At 42.2% G+C, this 21044-nt stretch overlaps 1 protein-coding gene across 3 annotated transcripts in view; it reads left to right on the top strand.

Annotated features, from left to right (window-relative positions):
* The first annotated feature begins 6750 nt into the window (after window positions 1-6750).
* Window positions 6751-21044, top strand: part of LOC129643382 (zinc finger protein 503-like) — a 93999-nt gene continuing 79705 nt past the window's right edge. For all 3 annotated transcript variants that reach the window (XR_008710259.1, XR_008710260.1, XM_055567799.1), the window contains exon 1: window positions 6751-7264. Coding sequence is in view for 1 of the 3 variants with exons in the window: in XM_055567799.1 (XP_055423774.1) it covers window positions 6880-7264 (385 nt within the window). In the remaining 2 variants the exon portion in view is untranslated. The remainder of the gene's footprint in view (window positions 7265-21044) is intronic.

A 21044-nucleotide genomic window follows, 5' to 3' on the forward strand; every position in this document is an offset into this window, starting at 1 on the left:
TAGTCTGCTGCTGCTGCTGCTAAGTCGCTTCAGTCGTGTCCGACTCTGTGCGACCCCACAGACGGCAGCCCACCAGGCTCCCCCATCCCTGGGATTCTCCAGGCAAGAACACTGGAGTGGGTTTCCCTTTCCTTCTCCAATGCATGAAAGCAAAAAGTGAAAGTGAAGTCGCTCAGTCGTGTCCGACTCTTAGCAACCCCATGGACTGCAGCCTACCAGGCTCCTCCATCCATGGGATTCTCCAGGCAAGAGTACTTGAGTGGGTTGCCATTTCCTTCTCCATATGTAGTCTAGAGACTATTTAAAATATAAGAAAGGATGTTCCTAGGATGCAAACGCTACCATTTTACAAGAGACTTGAGCATCTGAGGGTTTAGGTTTTGTGGGGGGTGCAGTAACCAGTCCTCTACATATATCAAGGGATGACTCTATCTGTTTTTCTAAATTATTAAGAAATCTGTGGGGAAAGAAGCTATTAAGGTTGGTGCAAATTTAATTGTGTTTTGCATTGTTGACTTTGCTATTTGATATTAGAATATATTCTTAAATAAATGTGGTTCTGTTATACATCATTTTAATGTGCATTTCTTACTTTATTTTTTTGCTAATGATATTACTTGCTGTTTATTTTAGACTATAGAAATGATGTTAGACAAAATGCAAACCTGAGCAATTTTTTTATTCACATTCAAAATGGGTCATGAGAGCCTTGAAGATGAGAAGAGTAGCGACCATCAGAAATTGACTTTGACTGATTGAGAGGTTCATTGAACCTGATCCTCTGACATCTACATAGGAAGTTGCCCAAGAACTCAGTGTAGCCCATTCTATGGTCATTAGGCATTTGAAGCAAATCAGAAAGGCAAAAAGCTGGGTAAGTGGGTGCCTCATGAGTGGACCGCAAATCAAAATAATCGTCATTTTGAAGTGTCATCTTCTTTTATTTTACACAACAAGAAGCCATTTCTCAATCGGATTGTGATGTGAGCTGAAAAGTGCATTTTATGCAACAACTAGCAACAACCGGCTCAGTGGCTGGACCGAGAAGCAGCTCCAAAGAACTTCCCAAGCCAAACTCTCACCAAAAAAAGTCATGGTCACTGTTGGGTAGTCTGTGGCCCCTCTGATCCGCTATAGCTTTCTGAATCCATGCTCAGCAAATAGATGAGTTGCACTGAAAACTGCAACATTGGCAGCAGGCATTGGTCAACAGAAAAAGCCTAATTCTTCTCCATAAGAATGCCCTACTGCACATTGTGCAACCAACACTTAAAAAGTTGAATGAATTGGGCTACGAAGGCTACAAAGCTTTGCCTCTTGACTTGACCTCTTGCCAGTCGACTACCACTTCTTCAAGCATCTCAATAACTTTTTGTAGGGGAAAATGCTTCCACAACTAGCATGAGGCAGAAAATGTTTTCCATGAGTACTTGAATTCCAAAGCACAAATTTTTACGCTGCAGGAATAAACAAACTTATTTCTTGTTGGCAAAGATGTGTTGATTGTAATGGTTCCTATTTTGATTAATAAAGATGTTTGAGCCTAGTTATAATGATTTAAAGGGCTTCCCTGGTAGCTCAGATGGTAAAGAATCTACCTGCAATGCAGGAGACCCAGATTTGATCCCTGGGTGGGGAAGATCCCCTAGAGGAGGGCATGCAAACTATGCCAGTATTCTTGCCTGGAAAACCCCATGGACAGAGGAGCCTGGTGGGCTACAGTCCATGGGGTCACAGTCAGACACGACTGAGCGACTAACACTTTCACTTCCAACTTCCTTAATGATTTAAAATTCACAGTCTGAAACCAGAATTACTTTTGCACCAATCTAATATTCTCCATAAGTGCGTGGGCCTGGAAGAATTGAAGAGCAAAACCCTGGGCTTCTATAGCCAGGATGATGTTTGACAGTAACTCACAAAGAAGTAGTTCTGTGCTCTAAGGAAGACTTTTTAACAGTTTATTCAACTCCAAATTTATAGTGTTTTTTAAAGCTATACAGTCAGGTTACATTTACAGTCCATCACCAGAGTTAATAGAAATAAAATTAGTTGTAACTACAGTATGGTTAATGGAGTAACAGTACATAAAATGTAAACTTCGCTGATTCTCTAATTGGCATAAAAGCCTAGACGCAAGAAAGTAGTCTTTATAACATAGCAGAGTTAAACACCAGTAATCAACACAACTAAAATCATAGATTACACAAGATTCAGATTTTCATCTTAACAAAATTTCCTTTAACTGTACCGTCAAAGATTTTATCTGTCCTCTAGAGACACATTGTCCCATACAGTAGCCACTAACCACATGTGGCTATTAAGTGCTTGAAGGTGATGTCCTAGGAGTGTAAAAACCCCAGTGGATTTTGAAACATTACTTTGAATGAAAGAATATAAAATGTTTATTGAAAAGTTTTTATGTTGTATACACACTTAAATAATATTTTTGATAGTTAAATTATTAAAATTAATTTTATCTGTTTCTTTGACTTTTGAAAATGCGGCTACTAGAAAATTTAAAGGTACATCCACAGCTCTCATTTGTGGCTGACTTTATATTTTTATTGGACAGCATTTCTCTAGATGTTGAAGGACTATAACTGCATAACTATAGTAGACTTTTATCTGCGTAGATTTTTGTTCTCTGTCATAGTTCATTAGTCATTAGTTCATAGTGTATAAGGTAAGTTCAATACTTCTCAGCACATATTTCTGTTTTCTTCACATCTTACTACTATTAGGCAGTCTTTTCCCTCTCTTAAGAACCCTTTCCCACTGGCCTAGTTGGCAAATTCTTACCTTTTAATAGCCAGTTAAAGCATTCTTTTCTCTGTAAAATTTTCTCTGAACTCCCTTACTCCACACTTGTACCCAAACTAGAAATACAGATTGTCCTCTGGATTGTGAAAGTTGTTGTCGTTCAGTCGCTAAGTCATATCTGACTCTTTGTGACCCCATGGACTGAAGCATGCCTAGCTCCTCTGTCCTTCACTATCTCCCAGAGTTTGCTCAGATTCATGTCCATTGAGTCAGTGATGCCTTCCAACCACCTCATCCTCTGCCACTGCCTTCTCCTTGTCCGGGTCCTTTCCAGTGAGTTGGTTCTTTGCATTAGGTGGCCAAAATTTTGGAGCTTCAGCTTCAACATCAGTTCTTCCAATGAATAGGGCTGATTTCCTTTAGGATTGATTGGTTTGGTCTCCTTGCAGTCCAAGGGACTCTCAAGAGTCTTCTCCAGCACCACAGTTCGAAAGCATCAGTTCTTCGGCACTCAGCCTTCTTTATGGTCCAACTCTCACATCTGTACATGACTACTCAAACGACCATAGCTTTGCCTATACAAACCTTTTCTATACTGTGAAAGTATCTTGCCCAATATCTATTGGACGCCTACCATTTGCAGAACACAGGGATAGGTGGGGACATATCCAAACATGAACCAAAAGACATGGACCCTATGCCTGTAGTGATTGCATCTAGAATGGGATGCTATGCTATGCTAAGTCACTTCAGTCGTGTCCGACTCTGTGCGACCCCATAGACGGCAGCCACCAGGCTCCCCCGTCCCTGGGATTCTCCAGGCAAGAACACCGGAGTGGGCCGCCATTTCCTTCTCCAATGCATGAAACTGAAAAGTGAAAGTGAAGTCGCTCAGTCGTGTCCGACTCCCAGCGATCCCATGGACTGCAGCCCATCAGGCCCCTCCGTCCATGGGATTCTCCAGGCAAGAGTACTGGAGTGGGGTGCCATTGCCTTCTCCGATACAGATAAGTAAATACCCAGTCACCAACTGAAGTGAAAAATGCTATCACAGACAGATTCAGGGAGCACATCATAAGCATGCCTCTCCCAGACAACTTCTTTGTGGCAGATAAAAACACTGAGCCTGAACTATATGTATCTGATCCCATAGGAACCCTGAATTTAAAAAATAGTTGTGTGTGTAAGTATAAAAGCTCAAGAGCATCTTTTTCACATCACAATTGGTTAAAATGAGTTGACTTCAAAATACAAATTCCAGAGTAGGCATTCTTCTATTACATATATGCCCCAGTATCCTTACAATGACTCTCTTAGCCAGGAAATTTAGGTATTGATTTTTTAAAAAAACAAAGTATAACAACAAAATAGCCCCAACACAATTAGAATGATTAAAAATGAATTCCACAAAAGGTGTGCAATTTACTTAACATTAATGAAGTATCAAAAAGAGTTCAGGCTTTCAGTGATTGGATTTCTGTGGGTTTGAGAAGATAGATGAAGAATTAAGTGAGGGGCTCTGTTAAGTTATCTAATATTTTGCAGTAGACTTTTTAACAAGAATATTAAAAAGGGCAGGACCTGTATTTGGCTTGTTGGATTAACTGTGTAATCTTATTTACTAGGACGTCGTTTATCTACCAACCACAATGATCTAAAACCCAGTTAAGAAGCAAAAAGAATGATTTTTAAAGCATCATTTGAGTAATCCAAATATCTGTCACAAGGTCGACACACTAAAGTTCACCTGCCTTTCTCCTTGGTGAGCACATCAGTTCCTTATATGGGACCTATTTTGTTTTACTTTAGACTGAATGGTGACAGATGAGGCTATCTGGAATCTCGGTCTGCGCCAGACTAGCAGTTGCCAATCAGAAAAGGAGGATAATGTTAGAGACAGACACTCCGGCAAAAGAGAGAAAAGACAGCAGATTGTTAGGGAAGGGGGAGAGAGAGCAACTACAAAAGACAGAGATGATCACTGGGTCATAGTATCCTGGAGTCCTTCAGGGTGAGGACTGATGGCTTCTATTCACCCTGGGAGCTTCCCTAACTCCTAGGAAGGAGCTTGATAGAGAACAGGAACTTTATGTAGTTGTTAAATTCATTATAACCTACTATCAAAATTAACTCTGAATTTTCAAGAAAAAGCCAAAAAAATGGCTTAAGAAAATAGAAACATTTATAATACGTTTCAGAAAATCTTTGTACAACAGTTAAAAACAGTTTTAAAGAAAATTAGTTTGATTCCTTAAAGGGCCACACTCCAATAATGCTGCCTATCATTTAATTGAAACACTTGGCTCTGAATCAATCCTGGATAAACGTCGTCCTGCAGAACAGTGGACTTTACTAAGCTGCCCTGAACAGATTTCAAATGGTGGTAGATACAAATAATAAGCTCTCATATGAAGTTGAAATATATAAGATGGCAACAGACCACACAGTTGAAATCACTAGGGTGATGTAAAATAATTGTTCTAAAATGCACTATCACCATGAAGCAATATCTTCCTGCCATGTGCCCAGCACTGTGCTAGGTGCTGTATTATCAAGCACTCATCTGAAAAATCGCTTTCCCTTTTAAGACTGTGAAGGTGTTCCCAAATCCTCATTCATATTTTTAAAGGTTAAATGACATTTTACACGCACAACACAACCATTACATAACAGGCATAGAATACTGTTTTATAACTTGGATAGCTCTTCTTCTTTTTTTTTTTTAAGTGCACTAGCAACTTTATTTTCAAATGCTGTCGAATCCTTAAGGATCTGAAAACCTACACACAGGAATGGAGTGTCTTATCCACTCACTTGTTTTGTGTAATAAGTGCTTAAACACAGGCATGCCATTTCGGAGTTTACAGTGAGGCTAAGCCGTACTTCAGCGTTTTTGCAGCAAGCAAAAACAATTTCTGCAACGGTCCTTATTTCCCCTGGCAATTTTTTTTTTTTTTTCTTTTTCATGGCGAGTTACTAAATGCTAGATGCTAGAGTCAAAAAGAAACCTGACATCTGGGGAGGTGTTGCGGGGGTGTTAATAGTTCTAGTTCGATGTTTGGGGAGAGTCTTGAGGATAAGATTTTTAAACAGCAAATACAGGGAGAAGGGGGAAATGATGGTTTCGGATGACTCTCTCCTCCCTCCACTTTCTCTCTTCACCAATCCGTATCCCCCCCAATTTAGAGGCGGGTTCAGGGAGATCAGGCTGCAGGAAACCAGGAGGCTCTCCGGGGCTGCCGCCCTGGCCTCGTGATGTAATTGTTATTTCTTACTCGGAGCCTGAACCGGCGGAGAGCTGCCCGAGAAGTGGCAGCTGGGTGTCTTCTGCCTTGTCTTTGGAGGGTCAGGTTCGGTCCGAGGACGATGTCGATTCGCGGAATGACTCCGCTGGAGACTTCGCAGTGACAAAGCAGCAGAAGATAAACCCTGCTCCCGTCCGAGGAGCTGAACCCGGCGCTCCTCAGGTCTCCTTCCCAGTTTTCTTCTCGGACTCACTCCCCGATTATCCCTGGGTGCCTTCTACGTGCTGGGCGCGGGATCAGAGGGACCCGCAGTTAGCGTCCACACCTCCCCCCCCCCCCCGACTAAAGCAAGACACACAGATTACAAGGTGGTGGAAGTTGGGGGGTGGGCGAGAGGGAGCCCAGGAGACACGGGTCGTGGGGTGAAGTGGGAGGAGAAGGAAGCCTAAGACGTCGGCATGCAGGAAGGGACCCGGGGCGTCCCGACCCACAGGCTGAGCCCCCTTCGCGGGCCTTTGGCCTGGGTCACGAGATTGGTCCCCCCCCCCCCCCACCCTCACCGGGAGCCCCAGGAGGAGCTGTCCCGGCGCCTCCGGCGGCGGTGGGGGCTGCTGGACAGAGCCGGGAGCCGCGGGGAAGGGCTCGGGGCGCCTGGAGCACCCACCTCTCCCGGCCGCCGTGGTCTTCCCACCGCCTCGGGGCCCCCGCAGCCCCGGACCGGCCGGCCGGAGGGCGGGCGAGGAGGAAAACCAGCCAACCGAGGGGCCCCGCAGTTCCCGCGAGCCTCCGGGACCCGAGCGCGTGCCTGCCGCCCCGGTGACAATGGGAGAGAAGGGGAAAAAAGGGTTAAGAAACTTGGCTGAAGAGCTGAATGGCGTGGAGCGGCGAGGGGAGGGACTGGGCCGCGGCCGCCTCGGCGGCGGAGGGAGGAGCGCGGCTGCGGGCGGGCGGCGAGCGAGGCGCTCAAAGTCAGCCTCGCAGACATTGCAGCAGAACCCCGAACTCGGGAGGCGGCGGCGGCGGCGGAGGCGGAGGAGGAGGAGGCGGCGGCGGCGGCGGCGGCCGAGGCGGAGGGACGACCCGGCCCCGCGCTCGCCCGCGCGCCCGCCCGTGGCCTCGCGTCGGCCGCTGCGCCCGGCAGCGCTGCCGATCGGAGGGAAGAGCTCGCCGGGGCGCTGAGGGAGGACGGGGCAGCAGGGCGCCTTCGCGGAGTGAGCCGGCCGGAGCCCCGGCGCTCGGAGCCGCGGCGGCCTCTGGTGAGTGGCGGCCGCGGCCGGGGGGCTCGGACGAGCGGCCGTCGCCGCCGGAAACGGCCGGGAGCGCGGCCCGCGGCGGCTTTGGCGTTGGCGGGCAGGGCCTCGGGGGGCGTCGGGGCGGCGGAGGGCCCGCGCTGCGCGGCGGCGGGAGCGGACGCGGACGGCGGGGTGGGCTCGGCGGAGGGGGACGGCTTCCGGGCAAATCCCGCCTCTTCTGCCGGCTCCGAACCTCCCCGGGAACTCGGGGGGCCGGGGCAGCGGGGCCGGTAAGTTGTGGAGTTGGCCCGGGGGCTCACCGGTTCTTGGCGGTCCTGGGCCGGGGGGGAAGGCGGCCGCCGTGTGGACCGGGACCCGGGTCGGGGGTGCCGGGTCGCGCCCCCGCTCTGCTGTCCCCCTCGGCCCGGAGCCCCGGGCGCTTCTCGTCGCGCCGTTCTCAGTCCTGCTGCCCCAGGCGTCCTGGGCGGCGCCGGGCGCAGCTCCCCGCCTCTCGCCCGGGTGCCTCCCTGCTCTGAGCTGGCCGGATCCCGGGCTGGGGAAAGTGGGTAGGCAAAGGGACCGCGCTCCCGGCCCCCAGCCGACCCTCGGGTCCAGCCAGGCCCGTTGGTACTTGTCCTTCCCGTCCCGAGGGCGAGGCCCCTGGGACCCGAGGCCTCAACCATCACTTTTCTCCGGAGCCAGAAAACCGGGTTCACTTCTAGAGTGAACCCCGTGCAGGTCCTGGGAGGCTTCTTTTTTCTCTCTTCCATCTGTGTGTCCTCTTCTACTACTATTGGATGTTGTCCTATGAAGGGTTTCCCGGGAAATATTCTGCAAACCGTCACAACCCTTCCAAAGTAGTTTTCCAAATTTTAATCAAGAGTTGTTGTTCCGTCTGGAGGAACAAAGGAATCAAGTATGTCTTAGAGGCTAGCAAGCTGGGAGTCTGTGACACATGTTGATCTCTGAAGTATTACAGGAGTTGTTACCTTCTATCTCGTTATTGAATTGAGTTTTGAAGATAGTAGAAGAAAAACAGCGTAAGTACTTTTGTGTTTTTAAAAAAAATTTTAATAGGGCGTTTTTATGTTGGGAAAGAAGTAAGACGTTCTTAGCCACAGGGACTTTTCACTCAGTTGGTGGAACTGAGTTGGAGTTTGTCTCCGGTAATATAAATGATTAAATGTGAGATTGTGCGGGGGGGTGGGGTGGGGTACTGTTCTTAGAGGAAGAGAGTCCATCCAGAGTGTGCAAGTAGAAAATGGTTGTGGAGTTATAGATGATGGTTGTTTTTTACATTTGGTGAGGGAGTGATTTGTGAAGCAGAGGGCTTTGGTAATTCATTCTTTCAAGTTATGAATTGCATTGAACCTGCTTATTAGTGAATCATGACTTTAGCAAGTGGGTGGCATCTTCCCAGTGTGATTCTTCAATGGTTAATCACTAGTTTGCCACCTTTGTTTTTGAAGAGACACTGAAATAAGTGGACTTTTTAAACAAATGGTGCTTCATCTGCCTGGCACCAAAGTGTGGGTTGCTGCCTGGAGTATGTTGAAATGTTTTCAGCTTTGAAGTAAGTTGCTCTGGTTTTGCCCAGCGGTTTGGTAATGTGGTTTGGGTTTAACTGGTTTCAGAGAGTAGTGGCTTCATCACCAGTGCTAACTTTTCTCTGCTTGAAATTAGTTGCTAAAGACAAAGAATATTCCAGCAGTGGAACAGCCATTATCCTGCGGGCTGCAGGATTGTTACTTTAGTCTGTTTCCTACACTCTGGTGGGGAAAGACCTCTTTCCACACTTACCCCTTGAAAGTGCCCTAGGAGCATGAGTAAAATACTTAACGAAAAACAAACAAAAAGGAGGACTCCTCATTGTTGGTTTTACTCCAGTGCGCTCTCTACAGTGCCTTTGAGGTAGTTGAAAACCAGGTTTAATGCTTGGACCCACTTCCTGGGTGGGTCTCCAAACTTTTATTAATTGTCCACCCTAAAATTGTGTAAGTTTGCAGTAAAAAGACATCTGTAAAGGAGGCTGAAGGCTCCTCTGACTCTTGCAGTTTAAGAGCAAAACATCGTGATAAAAAATAACCTATACCACCACCTAGAGTCTGTTTGTTAGTTTATTGCTCCTGAAGTTTGCTTAAATGGACATGCCTCTTGTGGTTCTGATACAGCTGAAGAATTATTAAGAAATGCTAACTTTAAAAAGGCCATCCAAGAGAATGATTATTTGCATGATAAATAGCAGGTGCCAGTTTAAATTATGCATGCTACCTTTACAATAGAAAATGATGACATACCAAGTTAAGTGGGCTATTCGCCAAAAGGTATTAATTCAAAAGACTTTAAGAAATTTTGTGTCTGTGCCTAAGGTAGCTCTGATTGCTTAAAGGCTCTCTGCATTGTTACCAGAGATTCAAGACATCTTACAATTTAATACCATTAGGACTTTTTTGAGGTCCAAGTGAAACAAAAGCAATGATCAAATAAAAATATAAGGGAGCATCACAACTCCAGAAATTCTAGAAACTTTAAAGGTAAGAGACAAGGTAGGCTATAGTAAAGTTGCAGTTCGGAGATGTGAAAAGTAAGCATCACTGTGAAATAAAGTGGCAATCTGTCCTGCTGGCAGTTTTTACATAGTAAAACAATCTGTTAAATGGGAGGATGGGAGACCTTAAGAAGATAGCTCTGTTGCCATGTGGTTTAGCACATTGTCCAGGGAGGAAGTAACATTCCTTCTTTAAACTGTGTAACGAGAGAAAGATGGCCTCCAAGATCTTTAATTAAATACCAGTTGAACAGGGAGAACTAGAGCACTGTATTAATTCTGTCAAACATCACTATTTTAGAACATCGAGGACAACTAAAAATGAATTAACTCATATCTGAAAGCAGAGTTTTATGGAAGGTGACAGATGAGGCAAAATATGTCAGTCTCATGGCGCAAATAGGGAGATAAGGAGGTGTGTCATTCTCGGCTCCCTAAAAGATGAGGAGGAGGAAGGTTATTATTAATTGTACAGATTCCATTGCAAACCGGTACTGGAAGATGGCACCGAAGTAGGTTTAAATCAGAGTGGCTTAGGATATATGATGTTAAAGGGATTAGGTTTTAAAACTTAACAATTGTAAGAAATTTAAAAGGTCATTTTTAAGTGTCCTGAAAAAGCAATGATAGCTTTGTGAATCAGGTTTAAAAAATAACTCTGCCCCACATAAGTTCGAAACAGCTCATTTTTATCAAGAAAAAATTGTTCTCTTTAAATTGTAATAAGTTGAGTTTTGCTTTTCAAACTGTAGATTTCCAGATACAGTCAGGTTTTAAAGTATAGGTGGAAGTGTTCCAGTCGGTCTTCACCCCACCTTCCTCTCTGCTTACTGCTTTCCTGCTCTCTTATCTCCTTCTTTAAAATGAGTAGCTTCGACATCTGTGGGTGTTTTCTCCCATTAACTTTGCCTTCATTTGTAGCTTCGCTTCTTGGCTGTGTTGACATGGAGGTTCTTTACACTTGTGCTCTTTCCAGATGCCTCTTCACGTGGCTGACGCACAATGAGGGTGGGTTCTGTTTTGGTTTGGTTTCATAGTGGTTTAGTGTTCCATGGGTGCAGACTGGGGAGAAAAGCATTTTGCTGTTCTAACAAAGCCCTTTGTATCCGTCTTCCAACTAGAGAAATATTTTTATGAAAAGCAACTTTTGATTACTATGGAAAAGTCGAAGAGATGCTCTGAACAGAATGGGGCGGGGTGGTGCTTGGAGGTACTTTCAAGATCATGAGTTTGATTTGGCGAATTGTTCAAGATGCATTTCCTTAAGTGGCAGTTTTGTGAGGGGACTGACAGAGGGGAAAATGAGCAAACTCATTCTGTAATATTTAGATTGACGCAATAATCAGGATTGACACAATATTACTCCAGGAGGGTCACTAAGACTTGAGAAGGTAAAAATCGAGAGTGTCAGATGATGAAGTGGGCCAATGGCATGAAACTGAGGGTTATATCCAGAGGTTGGAATAAAAAAAAAAAAGTAAATGGAGGAGAGAGATCTTGTTTCTGTATCCTGTTTTGCATCTGGTACTGAAGCAGGGACATGAATTGCTGATGGTAATGGAGTCCCTTTTATGAGGGCAGCAATATTATATAAATAGTGGTGGTTTGAGAGGGAGAAATGGCAAGTTCCCCACTTGTGCCTGTGCGCACTGTTTTTGAATGTCTCTTAAATATATCTATAAAGTAGAAGGTCAAAATTGGATACCAGCATAGAAACAGGACTCAGAGAGTAATAGTTTATTTTGAAGGAAATGAATTAAAAATAGACCATCTTTTCTTTATTCTTTTGCGATATGGTGTTTTCCAGGGGTCTTATTAAACATGGAAAACAGAGTGCTGAGGTTTGAGTGATATAACTGGAGAATTCTTTCATGAGATTGCTGATAAGGATAAGTTCATGTAAATAGCCCCAGAAAGAATGCTTTATTTAAGCACATTATCTGGTGATTCAAGGGTAGGGGGAAAATTGGGACCAAAGAGACCTCTGAAACCTTATCAGGGTTTTCTGCGAACTGTAATATAGATGTCCATCTGTTGTTTTTGTGCCTTGAAATGTAATGTTCAAATTGAATTTTTAGAGTTCTAAAAAGTAGAGTTTGTTTAGAAGAGACGTTCCCTTTTATTTTGCTACAGATATGAATAATTTTAATTTTTCATGATAAATATAGGTTATTGAGATAAGTGTGTGTGTGTGTTAGTTGCTCAGTCATGTCCAATTCTTTGCAACCCCATGGACTGTAGCCCACCAGGCTCCTCTGTCCACGGGATTCTCCAGGCAAGGATACTGCAGTGGGTTGTCTTTTCTTTCTTCTAGGGGTGGTGGTGGGGGAGGGGTGCGGTGTCTTCCCTACCCAGGGATCAAAACCCAGTCTCCTGCATTTCAGGTTGATTCTTTACCATCTGAGCCACCAGGGAAGCAGGATGATATACTAATTGTTGTCACTGTTATATTACATACTCTGTACTTTGAACCTTAAAATTCCAATTGATCCCTACACAATCTTGCAAATATTACAAAGAATTATTAAAAAAAGTGATGTTTTAGGATATTATTATGCCTGAAACATGTAATTTTTCTTAAATTCATAAAACATTGAGAACAAGAATGAGGAAAAGGTAAATATGCTACATTTTATCACTGTGTTAGAATTTTGTTAAAATTACTCTTGAACCATGCTAGGGATAACATTTAGCCTAGAGCTCTAAGAGTAATGAGGAATGGATTTGAAGGATTCAGAAGATTGATAACTCAGAAATGTAGAAAAAATTACTCTTTGAAGTTATGGGGAAAAGTACCCCACTGTGTTTACTTAGTATTACTAAGATTTTTTTTTTTTTTAAAGCTAAACCAGATTTTAAGATAAATTGTTATTGAAGATAATGTGTGGATAATTACTTCTTAAAGAAATTTTATTTACATGTTTTTTAATCAAAATAAATTCAAGAAAAGCTCCAGAATATGTTGAAACTTTTCTTAGGAAGATGCTTGTGACATCCATGCATGCATCCAGCCAGCCAGCCAGCCTCTTTCCGACTCTCCCTCCCAACCTTCATCCTTCCTTCCCTCCCTCCCTTTCTTCCTTTCATTCTCTCCTTCCCCTTTGGATAAATAGCACTGGGGTTAAAAAAAAGCATTTTGTTAAGAAACTTGGAAATGAACTTGCTTCTCTGACAGTCAAGAGCTGTGTTTGAAATTCAAAGCTAGCATCGTTCACTGTCCCCAGTTTTTTTTAACTTGGTACACCTCAAAGAGTAAAAGCTCTAAAAAGCTCTAGACCCATCTTGTCTCTTTAGCTTGGTGTCCTTCAGCAAAAATACTTTTAAGGATGGAAGGAAGAGACCCTTATTTGCCTTAAATTCCGGGTCACTGGGTGACTAAGCCTAGAGTTTCAAGAAATACTCAACTAGAAGCCTGCTGGGAATTTGAGTCATCAGCGTAGGATACCACTGGGACCAGGACAACTCTGACTGACCTGATGCTGGTGTTTATTCAGACCTTTTGTGAAAAGGAGGCTCTCACCCTTGGACCTGCATTAAGAAAGTCATTTTTCAGTCACCTGTTAAATGATAGACAGGGCTACTCCTTGTTTTCAAATCTGTGCTTTGCTAATAGATTGAGGGTAGCTCAGGAACCTAACAAGTGTGGGACCTGTGTTTTTTGTAGTCGGCTTTGATTATTTTACTTTTAGCTTCTTTACCAGCTATGTGAGGGTACTAGGTAAAAGTACCTAGTTTTCTCTTTACATAAGAGAAAAGCTAAATCACATAGTGGCTAAGATAACTTCTAGTAGTTGTGTACTTGTAACTGTTGAATTTTCTGTACTCTACATCATATGGGAACATGTTAACTATGTTACTGTGTTAAAAATAAGGCCGTTTAGCATTACACTAGTAATAGAGGAAATTATGTTTGTATACCATCTTAGAATAAGAATATCATTATAACTGTGATGCTTTAATGACAATGTGGATAAGAGAGCCTGACATGTAACAGGACACAAGCAAAGTTTGAGAATTAGAAGTTTCAAAAGAGACTGCTGTCTTGAGGAATTTTTCTAGATATTGAGAGATATGAAATATTTAAGAGATTATATCTTTTTTCTTTTAAAGCACACATTGTAAAGAATTTTTTTTTTTTTTTTGATTCCCGAATTTATAGTAATCTCCAATAGGGTGGTAGATTTTTACTCTGGAAAAGAAATTAAGGAAAGGAAGGAGAACAGAAGAAGGTGGAGAACAGCAAGAAAAAGTGCTTGAAAGCCCAGGAAACACTACCAAACGGGATATAAGAAATATCCTCAAAATGAAATTAATCACAGTTGCAGTTTTTTGCCAAAGGGAGTATTTGCACAATGGGTCACATAGGCTCAGGTTTGACTTTTGAAAAACATATTTTGAAAAAGCATCTCTGTTTTATTATTCCACACATACTTTTCTAGCTTAAGTTCTGCTACTGAATCAATGTGTGATAACTGATGAAAGGGAAGTCCTTTATCTCTCTGGGCAACATCTGTAGATTCTGTAGAACAGGGAGGTTAGATTTCATTTCAAAATTCTGAAACCCTGATTATCAATATATGTTGTTGTTGGCAGGAAACAGTAAAGGTTTCAAGGTTGTAGCTTTGAAAGTAGAGATGATTGAGTCCAAACTTGAAATATAAAAAGTTATTTAGTTACTTGTCTGTTGCTTTTTCCTTTTTTATTGAGAGGAGGAGGGGTAGGGAAAGAAGAGGCTTGGGGGCACTTGCTTTTATGCTAGGCATAAGGCTGGCTTTTATGCTAGGCATAGGGCTGGCTGTTGTAGCGTTCCCCTGTGACATATAGGCATCATTTTCTCTATTTGGGGCTTCCCTGGTGGCTTAGACAGTAAAGAATATACAATGAGGGAGACTTGGGTTCGATCCCTGGGTTGGGAAAATCTGGAGAAGAGAGCTGCTACCCACTGCAGTATTCTGGCCTGGAGAATTCCACGGACAGAAGAGCCTGGCAGGCTATAATCCATGGGGTCTCTTAGATGGTAAAGAATCCACGTGCAATTCAGGGGACCCAGGTTTGATCCCTGGGTCAGGAAGATCCTCTGGAAAAGGGAATGGCTACCCACTCCAGTATTCTTGCCTGCAGAATTCCGTGGACAGAGGAGCCTGACAGGCTACAATCCGTGGGATCACAAAGAGTAGGATAGGACTGAGTACCTAATACTTCTCTATTTTACAGATAAGAGACCTAGTCTGAGAGAGGCCTGAGTGACTTGCCTGAGGTCATACAACTAATTTGATTGATAATAATTTGCTTTTCTATGAGAATATGACATCTTTTGAAGAGAAAACCAGTTTCTACCTGATTTTTAGAAAATCATTAAAAAAAACCCCATGCTCCCAGCTCAATAGCCATAGGACTCAGGTAGCCTGGCTTCTCAAAGAGCAGCCCCACTGGGAAGGCACCCTGCTTCTAACAGGTGTTTCTGCCACTGTTGGCTGTGAATTGTCAGCTGACGTCCTGCTCCTGCACTTGCAGGAGGGGATGGAGTCACCAAGAGCAGTTATGCAGACTCTGAGCTCCGGTGAAATGGACCACAGTGTTCTTTGAGGCAGAGAAAGCTACTATGTTTCTTGATATAATTCATTAAAAGAGCTTGGCATGGTCTTAATCTAGGTATTCCCAAAGCTAATTATGTTTGTGCCCTTCAAGGGGCCGTTGTAGCAGATTCAGAGCCTTAGCTTTTCCTGGTTGAAAAGTTAAATCTCTTGGCTATTACGGACGGCTCTTAACATGATTTTTATTTTTATTGTCCTGTGTTTACCGCCAATAATTATAAGTACTGTGCTATGCTAATGAACTAGTCTCTGTAATACAAAAAGGAAACTGACAATGCGTTTGTGAATTTATCAAGAGGATGCAGAAATCGAGAGACGGGGAGTATGTGGCTTCATTTGGGAAGTAGACCATGGTCAGGAAAGAAATTTTTGAGTTAGGGACATTTGCAGCACATCATGTATTTTTAAGTACACATAAGGCATGTTCTTTTATTGTTGGAACCGTGAGAAATGGAGTTATAAACCTCTCCACCTCTTTTTACTTGCCTCATTTAAAATTTATGGAATTTTGAACCCAAAAGAATCAAGCTGAGTGGTTCCTTATACACTAAAAGGCAGTCAAATTGAAACGATATTGAATATATAAGATTGAGTAATAAGGTTCATATACATACTTTTTAGTGTGTTTTGGATTTTGAATTGCTGAGTAAATGTTGGATAAACGTAAGTGTTAGTATAAAAGCTGCAAAAGAATGTTTGACTATGATTTTTTATTAAGAGAGTATATTGTTTCTGGCCAAATAAGTGAGAAACTGTGTAAGCAAACAATCTGAGTAAGAAAATCTTTCCTGAGTTCATATATGTATATAAATTCAGACAACTTAAAAAAAATAATTGAAATAGACTAAATCTACATGAGGTCAAAGTTTGAAGATGAACAGTTTTATTCACTGCCTGTTTTTTCCCCCTGAATGTTTGGTGTTACTGAGGCAAAACTCAAAGCAATACATTGTTCACTCTGCTAGTAAAATGTTACTCTCACCTGTCCTTGGAGAAGGCAATGGCACCCCACTCCGGTACTCTTGCCTGGAAAATCCCATGGACGGAGGAGCCTGGTGGGCCGCAGTCCATGGGGTCGCTAAGAGTCGGACACGACTGAGCGACTTCACTGTCACTTTTCACTTTCCTGCACTGGAGGAGGAAATGGCAGCCCACTCCAGTGTTCTTGCCTGGAGAATCCCAGGGATGGGGGAGCCTGGTGGGCTGCCGTCTGTGGGGTCGCACAGAGTCGGACACGACTGAAATGACTTAGCAGCATCTGTCCTGGTAATCCTCAACTGAGCTGAATCAGTGTTATATTCTGTTATTTTTTTTGCTTTTGCTTGGGCTTTCAGGAGCTGAAGTATTTTCATAGGAGCCTTAGCTATCAGGTTGGAAAGGAATTTGATAGAAACTGTGAAATTTCTGAGTATAAATGCACTTGTTCTAGAAATACTTTGTCCTACTTGCTCATTATCAAACAAGTTGGTGTTTAGAGGCATCTTGCTTAACAGAAAAGCACATAGGCTAGGTAGTTGGTGTAGACTGTAAATCAAATAGTGATCAGTGCTACTACTTAGCCTTACACACCTTTTCCTTTTCTCTTGATCTTCCTCCTTTCTCTATTTTTGTTTCCTTTTTTCCCCCGTTTTCCCTTTTGTTTTCTTCATTTCTCACTTAAATCTTTTTCTTTCTTTTTTTTTTAATTGCTAGGAGTATCCATGTGATACAGTAGGGTAAATGCTTATTCATTTTCCAACATTTTTGTCATTGTTAATTTAAAACTTCCAAAACATTTTTTTGTCTGTATCTTACACAGGAGGATACTGAGCACCTAAGAATAATCCCAGGGATGAGAAATCAAGTTTTGATTTATTTCACTCTTTTTTGTTTGTTTTTGCTAAGGTAACCTCAGAAAGACGGACTTTTGTACCAGGTGTTAAGGAATAGTTAATAACCTCTGATGATGGATCCAGCAATATACTAAGTCTAAGCTGACCCCAAGGGAGGACCTGTGATAATCAGGACTGGATCTTAAGAAGTGGAGTGAGCAGGGTCAATTGCATCATCCTTGTTTTTTGTAACCTGCTTTCTTCTCATGCTGTTAAAAAATGGTCTTCAGGACAGTCTTATGATTCATTTGATATTCTAGAACTTGGAATATATTTTCTAGGGTGAGAATTTAAAAAAGAGAAGCTTTACAGTACAGGTGCACATCTGTTCATGCGGCAACCTTGTTTCTACATGTTACATGTATTTTTGAGTTATATTTAAAGTTCAGTAGGGCACTGACAAACCTAGACAGTATATTTAAAAGAAGAGACATTACTTTGCCTACAAAGGTCTGTACAGTCAAAGCTATGGTTTTTCCAGTAGTCATGTACAGATGTGAGAGCTGGACAATAAAAAAGACTTGAGTGCCGAAGAACTCATGCCTTCGAACTATGGTGCTAGAGAAGGCTCTTGAGAGTCCCTTGGACTTCAAAGAGATCAAACCAGTCAATCCTAAAGGAAATCAAGCCTGAATATTCATTGGGAAGGACTGATGCTAAAGCTGTAGCTCCAATACTTTGGCCACCAGATGGAAGAGCCAACTCAGTGGAAAAGACCCTGATGCTGGGAAAGGTTGAGGGCATGAGGAGAAGGGGATGTCAGAGAATGAGATGGCATCAGTGACTCAATGAACATGAGTTTGAGCAAGCTCCAGGGAGTGGGGAAGGACAGGGAAGCCTGGTGTGCTGCAGTCTATGGGGTTGCAAAGAGTCGGACACGACTGAGCAACTGAAGAACAATAAGGGGAATTTTATTTGTAGATGAATAGAGTCAGGTACGGAGAAGGCAATGGCACCCCACTCCAGTACTCTTGCCTGGAGAATCCCAGGGACGGGAGCCTGGTGGGCTGCTGTCTATGGGGTCGCACAGAGTTGGACACGACTGAAGCGACTTAGCAGCAGCAGCAGCAGAGTCAGGTAACTGTAGTTAATTAGTGTGATCACAACACTCACAGGCCAGCTCTGCTTTCTACCAAAGAACAATAATCTAAAACCACTAGTGAAGGTGGTTGGGTCTGTTCTATTGGGAACATAGTGCAAAGATCATGGGCCCCACTCCTGTATTCTCCTGAGGAGAGGTACCAGATCAGAGATGACACCGTGTAGACCAGGGGTGACCAATGCCCTGAACCAGCTGCACCAAGATCCACCCCTCTAGAAAGAGAGCAGAAGAGAAGCGTAATTGTAGCCTTTGATGTGGGCCACAGATTGACCACATTTCTGACCTTGGTGAAGCAAATTGGAATGGAATACTCTGACTCATGGGACAGAAGACGAGAGAGTGTAGGTGCTCATCGAGGTCTGCACACCTCTAAAATGATCAGATTTGTCTCTCGCAGTTCCTTGAAGCCCTGATTATAATAGTCCCACCTTTGTTGAATGTCTGTCCTCTTCAGTAGAGTGTCAGTTTCATGAATAGGAGCTTATCCATCAATGCATTATCCACGCTGTAGGTGCCTGTTACATAGAAGGTTGCTAAAAAACTTTCGTTTTACTGTACCAATCTCCACTATTGGTGAAATCTGGCTTTTGGGGGCTTAGGAATGGAGCCTTTATGCGTTAATACATAACAGCTGCTAATTATTATGAATAACATGCATAATAACTGCTGTTGTACCATTTTTTTCTTTAGTCTATTTAAGTTAGAACTTCTAAAAGGAATAATATTTCTTCTTTAAAATATATCATCTTCTTTCCAGACATATTTATTATGAAGGAAACCATGAAACTGCTGGTGACATCATAATTACTTGGCACTTGAAATTGTTTTGCATACCAAGTTTCTTAAAAAATACACAATTTATAATGTATTAGAATGCATGTTCAACAAAATCTTTGGGGGCAACATTTACTTTTTTTAAAGACAAAAAAAGAAAATGTTTCTAGAGCCTCATGGGCAGTTTTCTTGACCTCACCTGCAGTAGTCATCAAGATCTACCAGCTCAACACATTTAACTGCATTGAATTTGACTTCTTGGGATACTATAGGCATCTTATAATCTCATATCTAGTATTAATTTTGGCATTCAGTAATCTTGAAAGTTAAGAGGTATCAAGAAGGACTTGTTCAAAACCTTGTAAATTATAGAACTTAAGTAGTTTATGAAGCTCCTTTGTTTTTAAAAATTAGGATTTTCTTTTCACTAGAGGTGAATTTTCTGTTAGAACATTATCGTATTCAACTAGATTATCAGTGCTAAGGTAGAAAATAAAATTATTTTAGCATGGAGGTCACAATTTCTAGACTAGCAATTTTCAAATACTAAAGAAAATGTGTAGGTTATCTGGATATCTGGTATACACATATCCAGCACGGAGATTTAACAAATACTCTTAAAATGACTAATCCAGTTTCTTGCCTGTGAAGACAAAAAATGTTTACTAAACTTTATGCATATTTAGAAGTAGATGTCTTTTGTAAGCAGAGAAGATATCTGTCAGGACTTGCATAGTTTTCTATTCATAAGCTTATAAGTCATAGTGAAGAAGATATACAGGCCAATAGACCATTGTCCAAAGCAAGAGAGTAGAGAAATTAGCCCATTTACTATTAATGTGATATATTCTACTTTGTGTTTTTATCAGTGCCGAACTGCTTTTTCATTGTTCCTTAGTGTCAATCAGTGTGTTGTGGGGCGCGTGAGTACTGTGCACTAGTCTAACTTTCCCACTGTTGAATTTCTCAGTGTCTGAGACCCAAGCTTAATTTCTATGTTATGAACTGACTCTTGTAATTAAGGCATAATGTCTTATTTAAATTAATATTAAGGATAACAGGGTCCTATTCAGTGTCCTGGGATAAACCATAATGGAAAAGAAAATAAAAAAGAATGCCTATATATATATATATATATATATATATATAAAATATTAGCATTAATACCTTTTGCAGTAAAAAAAGGTGAATGCGACTCTGAATCGTTAGCTTGCTGCTAGTCGGCTCGGTGTTTGTTTTCCATTTGACTGCTCGTTTACCTGCATATATTACATTTTATACATCCTTGTGTATTTTCTTTCTGATGATGCCATTTTTATTTTTGGGCACTTGAATAGCAGTCCATTTACATACAGGTGTAAAAAGGATATTTTTAAAGATAATCAGCTTTTTCCAATGGGGATAAGTAGCCAGTTGTAGTTGCTTTCTGTAGCTTAAGTCTTTTGCTTGATTCAATACTTAAATGAAGCATCAGTAAAGCAAAAAAAACTTTGTTTTCGTACCTATTGCCTTGGGAGTGTTGCAGAACTTAGCAGTTCCCTCAGATGACCATTGTTCCTTTTAAAAAGAAGAAAAGAAATAATGAGTGGATAGAAAGTTATGGTGTGGAAAAGAAAGATTACCTCAAAACTGATGTCGATATGCTCATTGAGTTTGCTTTACGCTTATTTGTGTAGTGACTTTTAGTGGGTGGTGACAAGTGGTAATGCGTTAAAAATATTAGTATCCTTAACATGCTCCAGAGTGGTTTGGCTATAAATCAGAGACATGGAGAATTGAGGATCAGCGTTAAAGATGAGATAAGTTTCAGTGTAGTTCAGCTGAAGCTGTGAAATAGGTGAGTCATTTATTGTTTTCTGGTCTCAGTTTATAAAATAAGGGGGTTGGACCAAAATGATGATTTGGTTCTTCTTGA

The sequence above is a fragment of the Bubalus kerabau genome, chromosome 2 (assembly GCF_029407905.1).
Source record: "Bubalus kerabau isolate K-KA32 ecotype Philippines breed swamp buffalo chromosome 2, PCC_UOA_SB_1v2, whole genome shotgun sequence".
Classification (NCBI taxonomy): Eukaryota; Metazoa; Chordata; class Mammalia; order Artiodactyla; family Bovidae; genus Bubalus; species Bubalus kerabau.